Below are 21648 nucleotides of genomic sequence, written 5' to 3' on the forward strand. Positions count from 1 at the left end.
AGGTGCCACCTTGATTGAAAAGCACTGTCCTTTTCTAGAGGAAAATTGATGCCCAAATCATCCAAGAACTCACCGTACTCACAGATCAGTATCTGAACCAACTTGGTCTTTGAGTTTTCCTGTGTTTCATAGAAACCCGTTTGGGTGGGTCATGGGAACGAGCTTCTAAAAAGCCACAGGGGAAGGATTGCATCTCTGAAGCTTAAAAGGGCGGGCCCAGGCTCACTTCCTCCCTCTCCACATATGGACTTCCTGTTGTCGCAGTATGTTCACATTTATTCCTCCTTCACTTCTCCTTTTACACAAATAGCTCCGGACTTCCGTTGTAACAGCTTTGTCGCAGCCACCTAAAGGACAATCATCAAGTCTAAAGGACTGAGGAAAAGTGCCTGCAAAAGGTAAGATTGGTGACATTTTAATCTGGTTTGAGAGCAGAGATGAACCATGTGGGAGAGGGTATCTTCTTAGGGGTCTCCATATACCTCGCTAGTGACTCTAAAATCTCCTGCTTCTGTTTCACAAATATTATGCAGGAAGTAAAAGAATCAGCAAGATCCTAGTAACCCTCTAAAGGCAATCAGGCCAGAATTAAGCACGTTCCCATTTTCCGATATCTCTTTGGGTCAGGACATTCCTATCCTTAAATTGCTTCCAAACTTGAATTTCTGTGTGTGGCCATTTACGATGCCTGGAGCTGCCTGTGTGAGATGACGTTGGGGAGATTTCCTACATGGTTTGGTCTTTAGAAGATTGGTCTTGTGATTTTCAAGTAAGGAGAGAACCAACAGCCAGAGCCATTTAGAAATGCAGCTGGGAGATGTAGGTCTACTTCATTTGAGAAAATTTCAAAAGTAAACTTAGTGACTCCCACTAAATACGAGGACTGCTGCAAATCACAACACCCAGCTCAGCCAGGAACAGACGGCGTGGTCAGTACCTATGTTTCAAGAGGCGAAATTTAGACGCCTCTAAGAGATGATTAGAATGGCTGTTTTCAAATGACAGGAAGTGCGTTGTGATCATCAGAGTTCCCCCAAATACATTTACCCTCGGTGTGCAAAGCATGTTAATAAATATAACATGCACCAATCAATGAAACTTGATATTGCAATATTTCTAATTCATGCCCTATAACTAGTGATTGAGGTGTCATAGACTCAGAAAGTCATAGCCACATTTGGTCCTGGCTTTCTGTGACCACCACCATTGCTAGGTCAGGTCACCAGAAGGACTCTAACTCAGAGCTTTCTCCTTCCAGGACCTGCAAGTATCTCTCCTGGAGGGGACAGGAAAGTTCCCTAGGATCACAACCACCCACCAACAAGGAGGGGTGGAAAGGCCAAAACACCTCGGGCTACTGAGGCTTGAATTTACAAATAAAGACCAGACTTTTCAACAAAGTCATTTAACAATCAACTGTTGAGTATCCTCTGGGTCCAGGCACTGGGCTTTGGAAGATGATGGTGGGGACCGGTGGTGGCAAGCTAGGAGGACAGTAGTCCAGCAAATAGGCCTGCCCATAAGGAACTCCCATAGGAGAAAAGAGATATTAGATATGTACACAGCTGCTTTGGAAGAAAGTTGAACAAAAGCAGAATCTTAGCTGCTGGCTAAACAAAGAAATTTTGCTTTCTCAATCTCTAGCAGAATGTACACTGTTTTGAAATTGCAGTTTAGTTGGAGCAGAGACTGAGCTAAAACATGGTTTCCTGTGATGTTTCCTGTGTGGGCTGGTTAAGAATATTTAGCCTTTAAATGAAAGGATTGGGCACCTTTATACCCACAGGGAACAATTCAAAACATAGGCCTTCACAATTACTACCTAAGGGATTTCCCCTTTGGTACTCGACAGGAGACACAAACTGGAGAGGTCAAACTCTGTTGGTCTTCAGTTTCTTATGTCCTCAGGTTGACCTCTGCCTACTCAGAAGGCTTCAGACTCGGAGCTGAGGCCTTTTCCTCTTCCTTACTCCAATCTTGCAACATACCAGTGGCTAGATATTGTGCTAAGTGCTTGGAGACACAAAGATAACAGATGTGGTTATTAAATGTGAAGTGATTGTGGAGTCCAGCATGGGGGACAGACACAAATACTACACAGAAATATAACAAAATGTGATCTTTTCTCTAATCGAGGGAGTGTGTGCACAAAATGTAGGGGGAGTTTAGGAATGTGCCAAAGACTCCCTGGGAGAAGGGGGGACTGCTTGGCTCCATTTTCAAAGGAGTATGAGTTTGCTGTGGAGACTGGACATAATGGCATTCAAGACAGGGCACAGTATATGCAAACTTAAAACCTGTGAACCCCCAGGTATGTTAGAAATGAGAGTAAGCAAGACTGGAACGTGACAAGCCATGACTGCAGAGCCACAGGAAGTAGAGATCCATTTCTCTTCCTTGGTTCTAGAATCCCAGCACCTGAAAGTGGAAGGCAAGATCCTTAACCAGGCAGGTGGCCTCGCCCTGGATGGGGCTATACCTGAGATATCCACAGGACAGAATTGATGGACTATGACCTGAAATGAGGGTGAAGAGGCAGATATTTTCCTCCTTAGCCTAGATTTTCCAGTGCTAGAGTGAAAGGTGGAGCTTTTTGTGAGGTTACAGCCATTCTTTTTCCCTCAGCTTCTGTTCCAGGAAATGCTGTGTTGATTTAGTTATGGTGGTTTGGTTTGTGTTCCTACATTAGTCAGCCCTGTGGTACAGCACTTCCTGTACCAAGTGAGAATCTGATGTATGCAGATCACCCTGGGCCTAGAGATTGGGCACTTGCCCTCAGGGTACTCCAGGACCCAGCTGCCACCACAGATGCAGAGTGATGGAGTGAAAGTAACACAGAGAAACCAGACAACTGTGCACAGCGGGCCTCCAGGTGGTTGCTGGGGCACGGGAGGAGAGGATGGCATCTGGGGGTTGGGGACTCAGTTTGGGAAGGCTGTCTGTAGGTAGGCTTTGGGAAAGAAGAAGAGAATGCATTTCCAAAGCCAATGGATGGTCACTCAGAGTGGAGACCATGGGTCTGTGTTGGGATCCAGAGGCAAGCCCTTCATCCCCATCTCACCAGCACATGGTAGTAGCCGTAGCTTCTATACATCATATGTACTGGCCAAGAATTGTTGGAAAGAAAAGATGCCACAAGGATACATTTGTATAATTATTTAAACTAGAAGTGTTATATTCCAAGTCTTAGAATGTTGTTACTTAAAGGAAACTTGGAGATTATTCACATTCAAATAAAGTGCCCAACTCATAGTGACAGCCCAGGATACACTGGGGGTGCCAAAAACAAACACGCATACACATTTTTAAGAGATGTTAACACTTTGGTCAATGTTGCTCAAACAGCCGTTCGCCATAATCAGAAGTGTCTGGATGCTGATGGGAACCACTTTGAGCACCTCTTGTAATTGCAGAAGTCACACGTGACTTGTATTCATCTTTTGTTATCGATATATATTAATAGTCTTTTTCCTTTCTTAAAATGTGTGTACATTTTTTTGGCACCCTCTGTATTAGCTATTATTGTAACATTCCAATCTACTTATTTTCCAGATAAGGTGACTTGTCCAAAGTCCTAAAATTACTAAACTTGTTTTTTAGACTATTTCCCGATTCTCTATGATTTTCTGTTTCATCCACACACTATACTCCCTTTTTTTTTATAGACTTCTTATTAAATAGGCATCATTAGACTTTGTTTCTTGTTCACATCAAGAAATTTCCGTCAACTTTTAATTAAAAGGAGTATCACATTCCAGAAAAGAAAAAAAAAAGACATTTCCAGGGCATTTTAACTTAAGTGAAATAAAAATACAACTTAATTATAAATCCAGTTGATCTGAAATCAATAAGCTAGCAAATCATATATTTAATATACATTTAATTTGTCAAAATTTTGGTTGACATTTTATATTTCAAGAGAACTAGTTGAGGAATAGGGGTGAGAAATGATTTTGACACCTCACATATTTTAAAATTTGTCCAAGTAAATTTGAACTCATGATTTAATATTCACTCTATATAGGAGCAAATAGAAGCATTTAAGAATTATCCAGAGATTTGTTCTTCTGAAAATAGCTATGGTAGATTCTCAGTATTTATACTATCAGGGACTTAAGTTGTAATGATTTTGAAATCAGAATCCTTTAAATCAATTACTCATATTAAAGTCTTTTTAAAAATTTCTATTTTTACAAAAATTCAGACTTATAGAAAAGTTGTGAAATAGTACCAAGAATTTCTGAACTGCCTTCACCCAGATTTCCCAAATATTAACATTTTACCAGATTTTCTTTATTCTTCCCTGGCTTTCTTATTTGAGGGTAATTGCTGACATGATAGCCTTTCCCACTCTGTGCTTTAGTGTGTATTTTCTACAAACAAAAACATGCTCTTCCATAACCACTTTACAATGATCAAAATCTGAAAATGAACACTGGTACAGTAGTACTGACGATTCATAGATTTTATTCAGAGTCTACCAATTGCCCCATTATTCTTGATACCAAAAGGAAGTCTCTGATCATACATTGCTTTTGACTGTCATGTCTCTTTAGTCTGCTTTTATCTGAAATAGTCCTTCTTTGTATCTTATGACATTGATATTCTTGAAGCCTCCAGGCTAGTTATTTTCCAGAATGTTCTTTTTGGGTTTGTCTGATGTTTCCTCATGACTAGATTCTGGTTATTCAAACTTTTTATAGGCGAACCACAGAAGTGGCTTCCGTTATCCCACAGAGAGCCTTGTCCATACTGGGCTGTGCTTGCATGCATGAGGGATAGGCTTCTCAGACAGGAACACTTCACGGCAAAGTTTTACACGTTTTAAGAGTAAGGACAGAGAAGCTCTAGTCTACTGACTCCGCATTATTGGTAACTGTTTTAGGTAACTGTTCCTGATTTAGACTGGTCTTGTTATAAAGGTCCTTGTCTCAGCTCATTTGCTAGTAGCATCTGTGATTTTTTTTTTGTTGAGCTATTCTCTTGCTAAACTTCCAAATGGTAGAAAATGAGCCTCCAAGATCATCTGGATTTGTCTTTCTTCATTTTTTTCTCTCATCTTTGCTTCTTCCTTCTTTCTCTTTTCTACGAATCACCAACTCCTCTCCCCTGAGAGCAGCCTTGAAGGGAAAAAAAATTTCACCAGACCACAGTATCAGGGAGGAATAAGATGTCAGACATATTCCGTTGCCAAAGTGATGGAGAGATGAGAGGCAACGAATGCCTAAAAGTTGTTGGTTTTGTTTTGTTTTTCGTATCACCTCTCCCCCTACAATTGCCTATTATTCCCTGGAAGAGACATACATGCCTAACCCGCCCTCCCTCCTCAGCCACTGCTCACAGGGGTGCAAACCGAAAGATGAAGGGAGTCCTCCTGGAGGCTCATCATTTTGTAGCGAGTGAATTGAGGAGCAGTGAAAGGAGAGTGGGCTCTGGAGGCTGAAACACCTTGGCCCGCCCCTTGTCTCTGCTGATCATTAGTGGGGTGATCTCGTACCAATTATCTAGGCTGTCTGAGCCTTGGACTTCCTGTTTGCAAAGTGGGGCTATTGACACCAAAGTTGCAGAGCTGACCTGAGGATTATAAATAAAATATGTTTATGAAGAACTCGGTATTTTTTTCAGGGTTCAGTGAACTATATCATTGATCTAAATTTATTTTGGCAAGAGAGCCTTAATTTGGGGGCCCTCATAGAGAACACATTTTTTTTCCTGTTTAGAAAAAACTTTCTTTTTTTTAAGGTTTCTTTTTTTGGGGGGGAAGGGGAACAGGACTTTATTGGGGAACAGTGTGTACTTCCAGGACTTTTTTTGTTGGGGAACAGTAGTGTGTTTTTCCCACGACTCATCAGCTCTACCCAAGTCAAGTTGTTGTCCTTTCAATCTTAGTTGTGGAGGGCGTAGCTCAGCTCAAGGTCCAGTTGCCGTTGCTAGTTGCAGGGGGTGCAGCCCACCATCCTTTGCGGGCGTCGAACTGGCAACCTTGTGGTTGAGAGGACGTGCACCAACCAACTGAGCCATCCGGGAGCTCAGCGACAGCTCAGCTCAAGGTGCCGTGTTCAATCTTAGTTGCAGGGGGCGCAGCCCACCATCCCTTGCAGGACTCGAGGAATCGAACTGGCAACCTTGTGGTTGAGAGCCCACCGGCCCATGTGGGAATCGAACCGGCAGCCTTCGGAGTTAGGAGCACGGAGCTCTAACCACCTAAGCCACTGGGCCAGTGCAACCCTTAATTTTTTTTTAACCGATATTGATGTCACCATTTTAAAGATGCGGAAATTGTGAAAGTTAGAGAGGTTCAGTGAGTAGCCTAAGGTCATGCTGCTGGCAGGTAGCGCTGCCAGAATTAAAAACTAGATCTGTTTGACTCCATTACTAGTGTTTATCAAGCTGTGTGCCATGGAACACTATGTTCTCTGAGCCATTAATAAGGAATCTTCAATATAAGAATGGGTTTGTAGTTATATAAGTAGACTTTTCTTAGTGACCCACAGTGTATATTAGCATATAACAAGTTTCTCAGCAGAGGTCATTCATTAAAAAAAACTGTTTATTGTTTTATTGTGGCTTGTTTTTATTTAATCCCATTTACTTCCAAAATTATTTGATCACAAATTCCTCTCACTCCCTATTGTTTCATTTGTTTTTGTTTGAGGAACACTTATTAGTATCTCATAAATAAAAAAGTCTGTGTAACACCAAAGCTATCTTGCTGTGGCTCCAGATTGGTCTCTAGGATTGGATCAGATAAAGCTGGAGATCAAGAATTGATAGTTTCTTGAAGCTTCTGTCCAACCTTAGCCACTTCTTTTTCCCTCCTCCGCCTTTTTTTCTGCCTCCTCCCCCTCCCCAACTCCGGTTCAAGCCGTTGTTTCTCAGTCTAGTTGTGTAGCACACAGCTCCCTGGCCCATGCTGGTGTTATGAGCCTTGCCCTCCCCCGGCTGAGGCAGTCGGTCGCCAGTCGTTGGTCGGCCGCTCACAGCAGCTCACGGCAGCTCTCGCCAGCTGCCGGCCACTCACGCTGGCTACCGGCCACTCACGTCAGCCAACAGATGGAATCAAACAGATCTAGTTTTGAACTTAAACTTAATTCAATTCAAGACCAGATTGGATGGCCATGCAAGTATGGGTGAAAGAAAAGAGAGGGATTGAACTAGAAATCCACAAGACGGTTTACCTTCTCAAACTTTTTGCTTGGAGAAAACTAAAGTGTAACCTTAATCCTTGGCCTCCTGTTGGGCTGTGGGAGGTGGCCACCGCTAACTGCAGTTGGGTCACAGAGGTTTCCTAGAAGCTGACGTCAGGGAGTTTCCTCACAGAGCCATGAGTCATGGGGCTAGGAGTTGCAGACTTTGACAGTGGAGGCATGTCAGTTCTTCCAGGCAGTGGAGTTGGAAGGGGTGACAGGGTAGGCACTCAATAACTGTTCAGTCACAATGAATAAAGGGAAGGGGGGAATATATGGAAACTGGGGCCATCATTGTGTGCGGTAAAAGTAGTGACACTATTTACCAAATGGGCAGTTTTTCTCCTTTAATTTAGTGTGAACCTGAGTAACTGAAAATATCAGGGATGGTGAAAGAAGAGGTTCTTCTTTCTGTCTGTGAAGTAATGTCAATGTTTAGCTGCTTAAAGGAATACACTCATTTGAATGTCAATTACATCATTAATACAGCTGAAAATTTTTGAATTCCCATGGTATTTGGTACTATTCTTTGGGACTTGACATATCCATCTTTTATTACTGTGCAAAAGGATACAGTAAGAATTCTCAAGAATTTTGAGATGGAGAGTGGTAAATGTGACATCCTAAGGGTTAAATTAATTTTAAAATTCTGGATAAAATGAATCAGATTATTTCTCCATAGATGCATCTCAGTCTACGAGAGACTTGGTCAATATTGAGAGGCCTGGGAGACACTCAAATATATCATCCACTCTTGAGAAACAAGAGTGGTCCTTTAAGACTAAATAATCATGGGTTCCATTTGTTGAGTATTGGCCATATGTCAATTTCTGTGGTAAGATCATTAAACGTTCACATCCACCCTCTCAGGTGTAAGTATTACCCCATTTTACATAGGAATAAATTGTAACTAGAAATGCTAAGTAGGTTTCCAAACCTCATATAGCTGTTTAGTGGCATTTGTGAGAGTTTAAGACTTTAAGTTTGACCTCAAAGCCTGTGTAGTAAATCATCATTTGTTTTTCATCTCTCAACTACAGTAGTCCCCTCTTATCCTTGATTTCACTTTCCATGGTTTTAGTTACCCATGGTCAGCCATGGTCTGGAAATATTAAATGGAAAATTCCAGAAACAAACAATTAGTAAGTTTTAAACTGCACCGTCCTGCTCTGTCCCACCTGGGACGTCCTGCCCTGTCCCCACTGAATCATTCCTCTGTCCAGTGGCTCCACACTGTATATGCTACCTGCTTGTTAGCCACTTAATACCCATCTTGGTTATCAGATCCACTGTCCCAGTATCATAGTGACCCATCCAGTAGCCTAACACTCTGTCTGTGCCGACGTCATTCATCTCCCTTCAGCTTATCACGTAGGCATTGTATCAGCTCCCATAACCACAAGAAGGGCGAGTGCAGTACAGTAAGACGTTCTGAAAGAGACCACTTTCACATAACTTTTATTATAGTGTATTGTTATGATATTCTATTTTATGATTACTTATTACTGTCAGTCTCTTACTGCACCCAATTTCAAGTTAAACTTTATCACAGATATATGTATATAAAGAAAAAAACATAGTACACGTAGGGTTAGGTACTATCCACAGTTTCAGGCATCCACTTGGGGTCTTGGGACACACTTAAAATCTAACTTTAACTTGGTTAAAGTTATGATGAAGAATTAGGAATAATTCTGAGTGTCAAGACAAGAAAGGGAGGAAAAGAGGACAAAATAAAGGAAGAGGAAAACAGTATGAAACAGATATAAGTATTTAGTCTTTTCAACAGAGATTGCTCTATTGTGGAACAGAAGTGGCTCCTGAGGCTTATCTGCGGCCTGATGAATCGTCTCTCAAGACCATCTGATTTCTGGGTACCCTGACACAGCAAAGAGGGTACGATGGATTGTACAAGCAATCTATGCACCAGTAAAATGCATAGTTCTAATGGGAGAAAAAAAAAAGAAATTGACATTGTGTTCTGTATATTAGCCTCATGTGTAGTTTTAAAATATGAGTCACTCTAGAGCACCCCATTACTTCTGAGAGAAAATTCAAAATTGTGCATCTGGATCTCGGGAATTGATGACCAGATTTTGCATATTGATGTCCTCACCAAGAAAAACATTATGTTTTTTTAAAAATTCAAGCTCTCTTTTCATTTCTCCATTGGATATTTGTTGGTCAGTTTTATCTCTGCTATAAGATTAACGTCTCTGGAGGATAGCTACTGCTTAGTCATGATTGCATCTCCCACAGCATCTGAGAACAAAAAACACCATAAATGTCTCTTCAGTAAAAGAATAAAGGAGGCATAAATATGTTCCCACCACCTTCATGTAGCGAGGTTCACAGACCACTAGTAATATGCTTGTTCATCTCAGGGCATCTAAGGAAATGGCTGATTCAGCCACTGGCCTTCTCCACAGCCTATCCCTGCCCCCAGTGCTGCCATCTTGAGTAAGTGCCCAGTCACTAGTCTTTGAGCACTGGCCCCGTGTGTGTCACTGTGACTCACCCTCCTCCAAGAATGGCTCTATTGCTTACTTCTAGAGCATTTCATTCCATGTTAAGCATCCTTGGTTTGTTGAATTGGAGCAAAACTGAGTGTCCAAGATGAGTCTATTGATACCTCAGTTCAGAGACTAAGAGAGCAGGGAGTTTGGGGAAACTTTCCAGAGAAAAGTCATAGCTCAAACCCAAGGTAAGGCTGGAGATCCTTGAATGCTGAATATGTGTGCCCTCTGATTTTTGGAGCCACCTTGCAGAGTCAGGTAACTTACTTCCTGTTTTTCCTTACACGTTTTAGTGCAAGACTATCCCAGCATGGGCATGAGTAGCTTGAAATTGCTGAAGTATGTCCTGTTTTTCTTCAACTTGCTCTTTTGGGTAAGTGCGTTTCTTCTGAGCATGGCTGAGCTCACCACCTCTCAGCTACACTCTAGTTCTCTCTCCTCTGCTGAAGAGAATTGTGTGAAGTGCAGTTTAGGTGTGCCTGGGTCATGTGCAGTATACCCAGCCTAAGAAGAAGGGAAAATACTTTCCTCCCCTCTTCCCATCTTGCCACAGTGTAAGCTTGCAGAATTGAAAGGTAACCAGGGCGGTTCTTTATGGGGATGCTGTTTCTCTCTCTGGGGGCTTTAGGCGATTACCGCTCACTGCTGACATCTATGGATGAGAATATCCACATTCTGTGTACTGAGTACCTCTTTCTAGCTTTTTTCTTCCCTCCTGGGCCTGTTGGAAGAATAGCTGATTAAAAGGCAAGTCACCTTTTCTGGGGAGGTTTAGCAATTGAATTACAGATATAAGATGGGATAGTATTTGTTTCTACCATGTTTCCCCGAAAATACGACCTAACTGGAAAATAAGCCCTAGCATGATTTTTCAGGATGGCATTCCCCTGAACATAAGCCCTAATGCATCTTTTGGAGAAAAATTCAATACGAGACCTGATCTTATTTTCGGGGAAACACAGTAGGAGAATGTTCTTAAAAGTTGGCTCCTCTAATTTTCTACCCAGCAAGATGAACTCCTCAAACACGGCCTCCCCTCTACACGGTTGTGCTTTCCACGTGTAATGGAAGACCATATGTAAACAGCTGAGGGAACAAGGAGTAGAGAATCGGAAGCATGAAGATACTGTGTTACTCACAGGCGTGAGCTTCCCCTGGTATCTGACATAGGTAGGATGCGGCATGAGTGAGACATCACAGGAAGATGTTAGGGTCACCTGTTTTCTAGGTGCATGGGGAAAACTGGGTAAAGAGGTTATTCATCAGTCTTGATAGAGCCAATGGAAAAAGGTGATTCTAATCTCAATTACATGAGAATGTAAGGAGATACTCGAGAACCATGTTTGACTGTAGAATATTGTGCGATTCTTCTTTTCAGTTCTGTGGCTGCTGCATTTTGGGCTTTGGGATATATCTCCTGATCCACAACAATGTTGGGGTGCTCTTCCATAGCCTCCCCTCCCTCACGCTGGGCAATGTGCTTGTCATCGTGGGCTCCATTATCATGGTGGTTGCTTTTCTGGGCTGCATGGGCTCCATCAAGGAGAACAAGTGCCTGCTTATGTCGGTGAGTCTCTCACAGTTGATGTGGTACCGTAAGTGGGGGGACATGATGCCTTAAACCCCAGGCAAGATGTTTCTTGGCAGCTCACCTATGGGTAAGGGGAAATCATAGAAACTTAAAACTGGCATCTCAGCTCAACCAAGTCTATCTAGACCAATAGTATTTTGTTTCTCACTGAGGTCCCAGAGATAGGTGGGAGAGGGCATTGCTATCCTTTTTGGAATCCATTTTACACCATTAACAACAACCTTTGTCATTGCAACTTCCATTCATAGCATTTCGTTTCTTTTTCAAGTCTGGTTGAAATCAAGTGTCATCCATCTACGTAAATCCTCCTCCCATTAGTATATATTTTCAGGATCTGACTCAGAGTCACCAACTAATGGAACAACTAGTTCTCTAGTTCTCTAGGTTCTCCTGAATACTGCAATCCTCCTGATATGGCAGAGGATGCTTCCCTATTTCATATCTGCATGAGATATGCCATAGTGTGAGTGACCCAGTACAGGCAGGGGCCCAGGCTACAGCCATTGAGGTCTAATATGAGATGTGAGAGCTTTTCAGTTGTTCCCTGTCAGGTAACTGTTCCGAGGAGCACCTTTAGGCTTCAATTTTGCCTGTAATCTCTATGAAAAAAGAGCTACTTATTTCTCCAGTGTACACAAGACAGAGCTTGGTATAACAGTGCCACTCCACCCGTAAGTGTGGGTGCTCTATCACCTTGGTTCTTAAGTCATTGGGTTAATCTTCTTTCCCTTATGGGTCAACTCTTAAACTGGAGCCAAGAGATAGAATAAGAAAGTCCCTGTTCTCAGAGAGTTCCCAGACTAATGGCAAAAGATGGAAGATAATAGACATGGGGAAAAGGTTTTAAGTAGTCAAAATTCATGTCGGGGTAAAAACGTGAAGGAACGGAAATAAGTGAAAATGTGTTTTCTGTTGTGTCTGTTAACAATAAAGGGAGTAAGCAACTAGAGATGGAGATAAATATGAATTAGAACCATGATTAGAGCGTCTCTTTTCCCCATCTGTACAGGGCTCCTCTCAACTCCCACCATCACCTGTCCCCACCCCAAAATAGCCCTGTTCTTGCAGAAAGGACCAGGCCCCAAACTCTGAGGATTCATGGTTTAGTTTCCTGGTCTTTTGCTCCACTGTTTTGATAGGCTGATGCCAAAATTGTTTCATTGATTCAACAAATGGTATCGAATATGCGTTATGCACGTAGAGCTCAATAGGCACTTGGGAAGGAAAGAACACAGTTAGAAGACAGCTGATCCGCCCGCTACCGTCTTGGAGTCTAGTTGTAGGGAAAGAATACCTATTCCTCTCCCAGAACAAAAGAAAGCTGGTGACGGCCCAAGCAGGCAGGAATAAGAACCTACCACACCCGTGCAAACACATGACTGGATGCTCCCAGGATGCAGTGGGAATAGGGGGAGAACGGGGCTCAGTGGGGTGAGCATGTTTCTGCTTTGCCCCAGTTCTTTGTCCTGTTGCTGATTATTCTCCTTGCTGAGGTGACCTTGGCCATCCTGCTCTTCGCGTATGAACATAAGGTAAGTTATAAAGAACGCAGCTCACTGTTGCATGGCTGGCGATGGGGAGTGGGCAGTGGAGAAGAAGTTGACACAAAGTAAACCCTATAATCAGAGGGAGAAGCAAAGTGGAAGGTTGAAGGAAAGAGAGATTTATTATCGTTTGGGAGAGAAAACTATTTCATGAAGGATATTGCATTTGAGTGGGTTTTGAAAGATGAGTACAAGAACAGTCAAAACAAGCTTCTCTTTCTCCTACTTACTTGTCTCCATGTGTTTAGCGATATAAAATAGGTTTCAGTGCCTAAGAAAGCCCGTTCTTTGATTGTCCCCTTTTCTCCTTTGTAAAATCAGAGTTCTGGAAGCAGAAGAGACCATTTTGTGCTTCTTCCTTCAATGCCTTTTCACCCTTAGCACTTCTTATAAAATAAAAAAGATGTCCAGAACCCCTCCCTTCCCTTCTGTAGCTCTGAGATCATTTGGAAGGGAAGAGCAAACGGAACCACTACCCTGCACTAGAAAGTCCTTGTTCCTTGAACTCACCTCCTTTTTACAATGTCTCCTTTGCTGGAACGTGCCCTTCCCAGCTGAGGAAGTCTGTGGCTGATGGCCTGACGGACAGTATCCAGCGATATCACTCGGACAATAGCACCAGGGCGGCGTGGGACTCCATCCAGAGATTTGTGAGTACCGATGGAATCTTCCTCAGCTCAACCCTGACCTAATTTTCCAACCTCAGTCTCAGGGGCTAGAGGGGACTTCCTTTCTCGAAAGTCAGAATCTAAGGTCCACAGCCTATGAGTTCCAGAATATGCTTGGCTTCACAAGCAGGAGGGACAGGAGTCAGTCTGATTGGTACATAGTTGTCTATATTCTCTTGCATCCTTCACCAACTCCAATAGGCTTATTGTTCAAGCCCTACTAAGATGCAAGGAAGACCCACACATGTCACACAAGATTAGTTTGTGTAGTTTCCACATTTTTCCTAGAAACAGAAACTGTATCAGACAAAGAAATCTCTTTTGAATTCCTGAGTCACCCAAATCTTGCTTGTCACCTAGCTCACCAGCATCCCAGTTCTTAGACGCCCTCCACACCCACAAACATAGATTAACTCTGCATTCCTGCCTTGGTGTGTTGGGAGATAAAGAAGGGTCAGGGATGCAGCCTGGCACTGGCAGGGTCTGCGTCTCAGACAATGTCACTTTGATCACATGGCGCTTCCTGTGGCCCTGCCACGTCTGCTTAGTGTGGAGTAGAGGAAACACCACAGGAATTAGCGCCCAGAGACCAGGATTGGGTGGCCTTGGGAAAGTCACTTCACTACTCTGAATCCGCAATTCTTGATTTTTTAATTCAGTTTAAAACCCTATGGATTATAGAGTTTTCAGACAAATACAAAAGGAAAGAGAATGATAGCAAAATGAATTTCTGAGTACCTATCACCCAGCTTCAACAGTTAACATTTTGCCAATGTCATTTCAACTAATCCCCTATGCTTTTTTGCTAGGCTATATTAAAGCAAATACTAAATATTATATCATTTCACCTGTTAAATATAAAGATAATAACTTTTTTAAAAAAAGCATTTATTTTTTAGAGCAGTTTTAGGTTTACAGCAGAACGGAGAGAGAGGTACAGAGATTTCCCACATACGAGTACCCTCTGGTCCCACACATACGCAGTCTTGCCTATGGTCAATATTACTCACCAGAATGATACTTTTTTTTTAACCAAGGATGAACCTATCACCCAAAGTCCATAGTTCACAGTAGGGTTCTCTCTTGGGGTTGTACACTCTATGTGTTTGGACAAATGTGTAATGAAACACAACCGTCATTATAATATCACCCAGAATAGTTTCACTACCCTAAAATCCTCTATGTTCTGCCTGTTCATCTCTCCTCCGACTCCCATATGGGGAAACTGTTGATCTTTCTTTGGCTCCATAGTTTTGCCTTTTCCAGAATGTCATAGAGTTGGAATCATACAGTAGGTTACATTTTCAAATTGGCTTCTTTCACTTACTAATATGTATTTAAGTTTCTTCCATGTCTTTTCATGGCTGAGTAGCTCAGTTCTTTTTAGCACTGAATAATATTCCATTACCTGGATATAATACAGTTTATCCATTCCCCTACTTAATGACATCTTGGTTGCTTCCAAGTTTTGGAAATTATGAATAAGGCTGCCATAAACATCCATGAGCAGTTCTTTGTGTGTGTGGGCATAAGTTTCCAACTTCTGTGGATAATTACCAAGGCGTATGGTTGCTGGATCCTATGGTAAGAAGTAGGTTTGGTTTCGTAAGAAACTTCCAAACTGTCTTGCAAAGTGTCTGTACCATTTTGCATTCCCTCCAGCAATGAATGAGAGTTCCCATTGTTCCCCATCTTCACCAGCATTTAGTATCAGGGTTCCAGGTTTTGTCCGTTCTAATAGGTGTGCCATGATATCTCATTGTTTTTTTAATTTGCAATTCCCTGATGATATATGATGAAAATCTTTTTATATGCTTACTTGCCATCTATCTGTCTTTTTTGGTGTCCGTTAAGGTCTTTGTCTCATTTTATAATCAGTTTGTTTGTTTTCCAGTGGAGTTTTCAGAGGGCTTTATATATTTCGGGCAACAGTCCTCTTTCAAATATGTCTTATGGTAATATTTTCTCCCAGGCCGTGGCTTCTTTTCTAATTCTCTTGATATTGTCTTTTGCAGAGGAGAAGTTTTTAATTTTAATGAAATCCAGATTATCTTTTTTTCCCCCATGGATTATGCCTATGGTGTTGTTTCTAAAAAGGTATCTCCATAACCAGGCCATCTAGATTTTTTCTTATATTATCTTCTAGAAGTTTTATAGGTTTGTGTTTTACATGTAGGTCTATGATCCATTTTAAGTTCATTTTTGTGAAGAGTGTAAAGTTTCTGTCTAGATTCATTTTTTTGCATGTGGATGTCTACTTGTTCCAGCACCACTGGTTGAAGAGACTATCTTCAACCAATTTATTACCTTTGCTCCGTTGTCAAAAATCAGTTGACTCTATGTATGCGAGCCTATTTCTGAGCTTTATATTCTATTCCATTGATCTACTTGTCTATTCTTTTGCCAGTACCATACTGTCTTGATTACTGTAGTTTTATAGTGAGTCTTAAAGTTGGGTAGCATCAGTTCTCCAGCTTTGTTCTTGTCCTTCAATATTGTGTTTGTTGTTCTGGATCCTTTGCTTCTCTATATAAATTTTAGAATCAGTTGGTTGATATCCACACAATAACTTGCTGGAATTTTGATTAGGACTGCATTGAATCTATAGATCCAGTTGTGAAGAACTGACATCCCAACAACATTGGGTCTTCCTATCCATGAACATGGAACATCTCTCCATTTACTTAGTTCTTTTTTTATTTTGTTTATCAGAGCTTTGTAGTTTTCCTCATATAGATCTATGTATACTTTGTTAGATTTATACCCAAGTATTTTATTTTCGGGGGGGGGGGGAGGGTGCTAATATAAATAATACTGTGTTTTAAATTTCATATTCATTGTTGGCATATAGGAAAGCAATTGACTTTTACATATTAACCTTATATCCTACAACCTGACTATAATCACTAGTTAGTACTAGATGTTTTATGTTGATTATTTTACATTTGTTTCATAGATGATCATATCATCTGCAAACAAAAACAGTTTTATGTCTTTCTTCTTGAATTTTATATCTTTTATTTCTTTTTCTTGCCTTACTGCATTAACAAGAACTTCCAATACGATGTTAAAAAGGAGTGCCTTGTACCTGATTTTAGTGAGAAAGTTTCAAGCTCTCACCATTAAGTATGATGCTAACTGCAGGGCTTTTTGTAGATTATTTTTGTATCAAGTTAAGCAGGTTCCCTAGCATTCCAACCTTTTGAGGATTTAAAAAAATTATGAATGGGGTTTGGATTCAGCAAATCCTTTTTCTGCATCTATTCATATGATTGTGTAATTTTTCTTTTTTAGTCTTTTGATGCAACAACTTGCATTAATTGATTTTCCAATGTTGAACATGTCTTGGTTCAATTTTATTGTGATGAGAACATTTAACATTAGATCTATCTTCTTAACAATTCTTAACAACGCATTATTGTTGACTATAGGTACCATTTTGTACAGTAGATCTCTAGTGTTTATTCATTTTTAAATGTTGAACCAGTCTTACATACCTGGTATAAATCCCATTTAGTCATGGTGTATAATTCTCTTCATGCTTTTTTATTCAATTTGCTAATATTTTGTTGAGTATTTTTGTACCTATGTCCATGAAAGACACTGATATCTAGTTTAGTTTTGTTTTTTCTTATGTCTTTGTCTGATTTTGGTATTAGGGTAATGCTAGCCTCAAAGAATGAGTTAGGAAGTAGTCCCTCTGCTTCTATACTCTGAAAGAGTTATAGAGAATTGGTGTAATTTCTTCCTTAAATGTTTGGTGGAATTTACCAATGAACCCATATGGGCCTAGTTCTTTCTGTTTTGGAAGGTTATATATTATGATTCTATTTCTTTAGTGGATATAGGCCTATTCAAATCATCTATTTCTTTTTGTATGAGGTTTGGTAGATTGTATTTTTCAAGGAATTGGTCTGTTTCATGTAGGTTATCAAATTTGTAGGCATAGAGTTTTTCATAGTATTTCTTCATTATTATTTTAATTTCAATGGGATCTGTACCCCTCTTTTATTCTGATATTAGTGATTTGTGTCTTCTCTTTTTTTTCTTACTTAGCCTGGCTAGAACCTTATTGATTTTATCAATCATTCCAAAGAACCACCTTTTGGTTTTGTTGATTTTCCCTATTGATTTCTTGTTTCCAATTTCATAGATTTCTGCTCTAATTCCTATTTATTTTCTTCTTACTTTGAATTTAATTTGCTCTTCTTTTTTTAGTTTCCTAAGGTGGACACTTAGATTACTGATTGTAGATCTTTCTTCTTTTCTAATATTCGCATTCAATGAGATACATTTTTCTCTAAGCACTGCTTTTGCTTATTAAATTCCACAGATTTTTATGCATTGTATTTTCATTTCCATATACTTAAAAAATATTTTAAAATTTTTCCTGACATTTGTTCTTCTTTGACCATGTGTTATTTAGAAGTGTGTTGTTTAGACTTCATGTAAAATAACTTGTTTGTAATACACCTAAAATTTTATAACAATTCCTTAATATCACTAATAAATGATCTACAATCAAATATTTCTAACTACCTAAAAAATTAGTTTTAATTGGTTTCTTCAGGTCAAGGTCCAAACAAGGTCCACATGTTACATTTGGATGATATGTCTCTCTAAATCTCTTTTAATTTATAAAAGTATTCCTCTTTGTTCATGCTATTGATTTGTGGGAATGAATGAGGTTGTTTGTTCTGTAAAATCCCCACTTTCTGGATCTGGCTAGTTTCTTCCTCAAGATATTTCAGTGTCAGAGAATCTTTATCTCCCTTATTTGTGAATCTGGAAGCCTGATGGAGGTTTTCTTTCTAGTGAGACTAGCATAGCTGATATATCCTATTACATCATGTAAGCAAGCACATGATGTCTGATTGTCCTACTTTCTGGGATCTTAAGACTGGTTGGTGGGTCTGCCTATGGTCAGACTAATCCCTTCATGATAAAGTCCTCTGTGTATCTAATCTTCAACCTGTAAAGTGTGAATAAACTAAACATACCCTCTGTACTTCAAGGAGTCTATATGAATGAAATGAAATAATGGATTTGAAAACACTTTGTTCAAAGGAGCTATAGTAGTCAGGCCAATTCTGGATTTCTGCTATAGAATGAAGTGTGAAGGGCCCATCTTTTCTCCGAGGCCCAGAGTTTTCTTTCTGCTGACTTCTAACAATTATATTTTTGGGGTGTTTGGCTTTCAGCTGCAATGCTGTGGTATAAATGGCACAAGAGATTGGACCTCTGTCATACCAGCATCTTGCCCTTCAGATCCACAAGTTAAGGTAATTTTTTGGACAATTTTTTGTTTGTTGGCCTCTTTGATTAAACTTTTAATTATCTTAGAAAATCCAGTCACACAGGACCTAGTCCTCCCAAGCAGAAACAGGGAACCTCGAACAAAATAGACACCAGGGAGACAACCCAAGTAACCAGACAAATCAGGAAAAACAAAAAAGGCACAAGCTAATTTCAACTAGAGATGTGATTAAGAATCTTGCTGCCCTAAACGGTTATAATAGAAGGGGAAGGCATGTGATAGAGACAGAGGATTATGTCTAGATTTTTCTTGAGCAAGAAGTGGGTCTCCTTATGGCTGAAAGTGAAATTTGTAAGGTTGAGGTTAGAAAAGCTTCTTCCTCTACCCGTTTCTCTGCTCTCCTTCTTTGGAGATGGCAGCCTCCAGTCAGTGAAATGAGTCATAAGTAAAGAGCTGGGAGAGAGAAAGTTGGAACTACTGAAGCATCCTGCCTACTTAATTTGGATCTCTAGAGTAGACCCAGAGAAGAAGCCAAAATCATCTTTCAACTCGACCAAGTCCCTACGGTTCTATTATCCCATGTTACCCACCCTTAGGGTTGTTTAGAAATCTCTGGAATTTTTTAGGTCTGTGAAGAAAGGCTGGGACACCGACCAGCAAGCAACTGCCCTGGAGCTTGGTAGGGCCATGACAGACTTACTGGCTTTTGAAGCAGAAGCTGAAATGCAACCAATCCTAGCATTGCATAGGCTGTATTCCCATTTGTTAATACCAAGTCAGCAGCACATTTTCAAAGAACATAAGGACACCTGTTGCTGACATACCTTTTGGGAGCTAGATGAACTCAGTGTGTGAGGATCTAAGACTTCTTTAGGTGTTACTGTAATGATAAGAACACCAGAAAAGTCTAGTTTAATATTCTCACCTTTATGCCTGTTTCTTTATTCATGTAAAGAAAATAAAAATGTAACACCTGGCCTAAGTCTCTTGGCATAAGGCAGAATACAAACTATCTTCCCAAATAAACCTCTTGGTAAAGTTGAATAATACAGCGATATAATTTGTACTTGTAATTTTTTCTAGGGATGCTATGAAAAAGCCACAGTGTGGTTTGAGTCCAATTTCCTGTATATTGGCATCATCACTATCTGTGTATGTGTGATCCAGGTAAGAGCTGAACCACAGGACTATGTTGAGGATCAAATGAGTTAGGTCATCTAAAGTTTCAGAACAGTACCAGGTATGTAGTATGTGCTCAATAAATATGAGCTCCCCAGTCAAGTAGCAAACCATGTTATTACCAATTTAAAGCATAGAGAACATATGCTGTAAGATCTATCTGGTCAACTTATTCCTAAGACAAAAGCTTGTGGTGAACAAAACAGTCTACTTTAAAAATTGGCCTTGTAGATTAAGCAAGAGTTGGTGATGAAAACTATACTCAATGTCCTTGTGGTGTGTCTCTGCTCAGTTTAAGTCAGGAATTAATTGGGGGTAGTTTTGTATTCTTTATTGTGTGATATTTCTACTATTTTTATAGCCAAGTCTTTTGGGTATATCACAGATTAGTTAAGACTTAATCAAAGAGCTCAGAGGGAAACAATGTTTCTCTGCTTGGAAACCAAGAAGGCCTAGGGCATGAATAGAGTTGACTCCTTGCATGAAGCGCTGACTTGTTCAGAACGTGATTATACCAGCAGCAGAGCTTCTTAAGCCTTCTTAAGGACTTCTTAAGGAGACAAAAGATGTCCCAACACTTTATACTCCACTCTCTTGCCATCTTGACCCCCCACTTACCTACCCACTGCCATTCTGAAACTAAAGGAGAGGACACCTGAGAAGGAATTGGAATTGATGACAGGAAGGGTAGTCTCAGTATAATAGATACTTTCTTTTACTTTGGGGCTGATCCCAGGGGTTGTGGGAGAGATGGCTCTTCCTACAAAGACCTCATATTTTCTCCACTCTTTCCTCAGGTGTTGGGGATGTCCTTTGCACTGACTCTGAATTGCCAGATTGACAAAACCAGCCAATCCCTAGGGCTGTGACCTGCTACTGCCTTTGCCGGAAAGACTTGTTTCATCACTGGAAATCCAAAACCACTTATAGCATGAAGCCCAAAATCATCATCTCCTAGACTGACATCTTTGTTCAATTCTCGTCTCTTCCTTGTTTTGGTCCCTGTCTTATACAACCAGAGAAGAGGGTGTTGGCCAGGCCCTTCCCACCTCAGAAATCAAGACAATCATTCACAGTGGCAGCTGTGTCACTCAAAATGGTGACACTAATACCTGAGCATTTTCCAGACACGAGAGGCCAAGAGACCCTGTGGCATTAATGGCTCAAGATCAAAGGATGGGCCCAGGACTTGAATTTTCAAGACTCTCGTCTCTAAATCATGCCCAGGTAATTCTCCAAAGTCAGCAATAGACAATGGGAAGGACGCTCTGGAGCTAGACTTACTAGATCATTGTCACCACCCTGAGTTTCCTTTAGATAGGCTGCCTTGGCTACAGAAATGACGGCTACTCTTTCTCCAAAGAGTGAGGTTTCATTTCAACTACTTTATTAAAGGCCATTATTGAGTCATTATAAGTCTTTCCAGAAGAAATGATCCATTTATTCATATCCTGACTTTACCAATCTCTTAGCCTGTGATTTACATAACTATGGAGTAACTCAGCAGGACTCGTGTCTCTGAAGGTGATAATCACATTCAGAAGAGGTCTGGTGTTCTTTCTCTATCACATAAAGGTTTGTTAATGTACTATTTTAACTCTTTAGTAAATAAAATAGCACGTGATCTCAATCACGACATTCCCATTCTTATATCTCAAATATGCTTTACATAACTCAGACTGATTGCCTTGCCCGCAAGTCAGGGA

At 40.5% G+C, this 21648-nt stretch overlaps 1 protein-coding gene across 1 annotated transcript; it reads left to right on the forward strand.

Annotated features, from left to right (window-relative positions):
* The first annotated feature begins 273 nt into the window (after positions 1 to 273).
* Positions 274 to 21572, forward strand: CD53 (CD53 molecule). Its single transcript, XM_019730460.3, has 8 exons — positions 274 to 398; positions 9997 to 10076; positions 11082 to 11270; positions 12752 to 12826; positions 13393 to 13488; positions 18708 to 18788; positions 19847 to 19930; positions 20740 to 21572. Exons 2-8 carry the CDS (start codon positions 10014 to 10016, stop codon positions 20809 to 20811), a joined length of 660 nt encoding a protein of 219 aa, XP_019586019.2. The 5' UTR covers positions 274 to 398; positions 9997 to 10013; the 3' UTR covers positions 20812 to 21572.
* Positions 21573 to 21648: the final 76 nt, after the last annotated feature.

This window comes from Rhinolophus sinicus, chromosome 7 (genome assembly GCF_057876585.1).
Source record: "Rhinolophus sinicus isolate RSI-liver-muscle chromosome 7, RSI-T2T, whole genome shotgun sequence".
NCBI classification, from domain to species: Eukaryota; Metazoa; Chordata; class Mammalia; order Chiroptera; family Rhinolophidae; genus Rhinolophus; species Rhinolophus sinicus.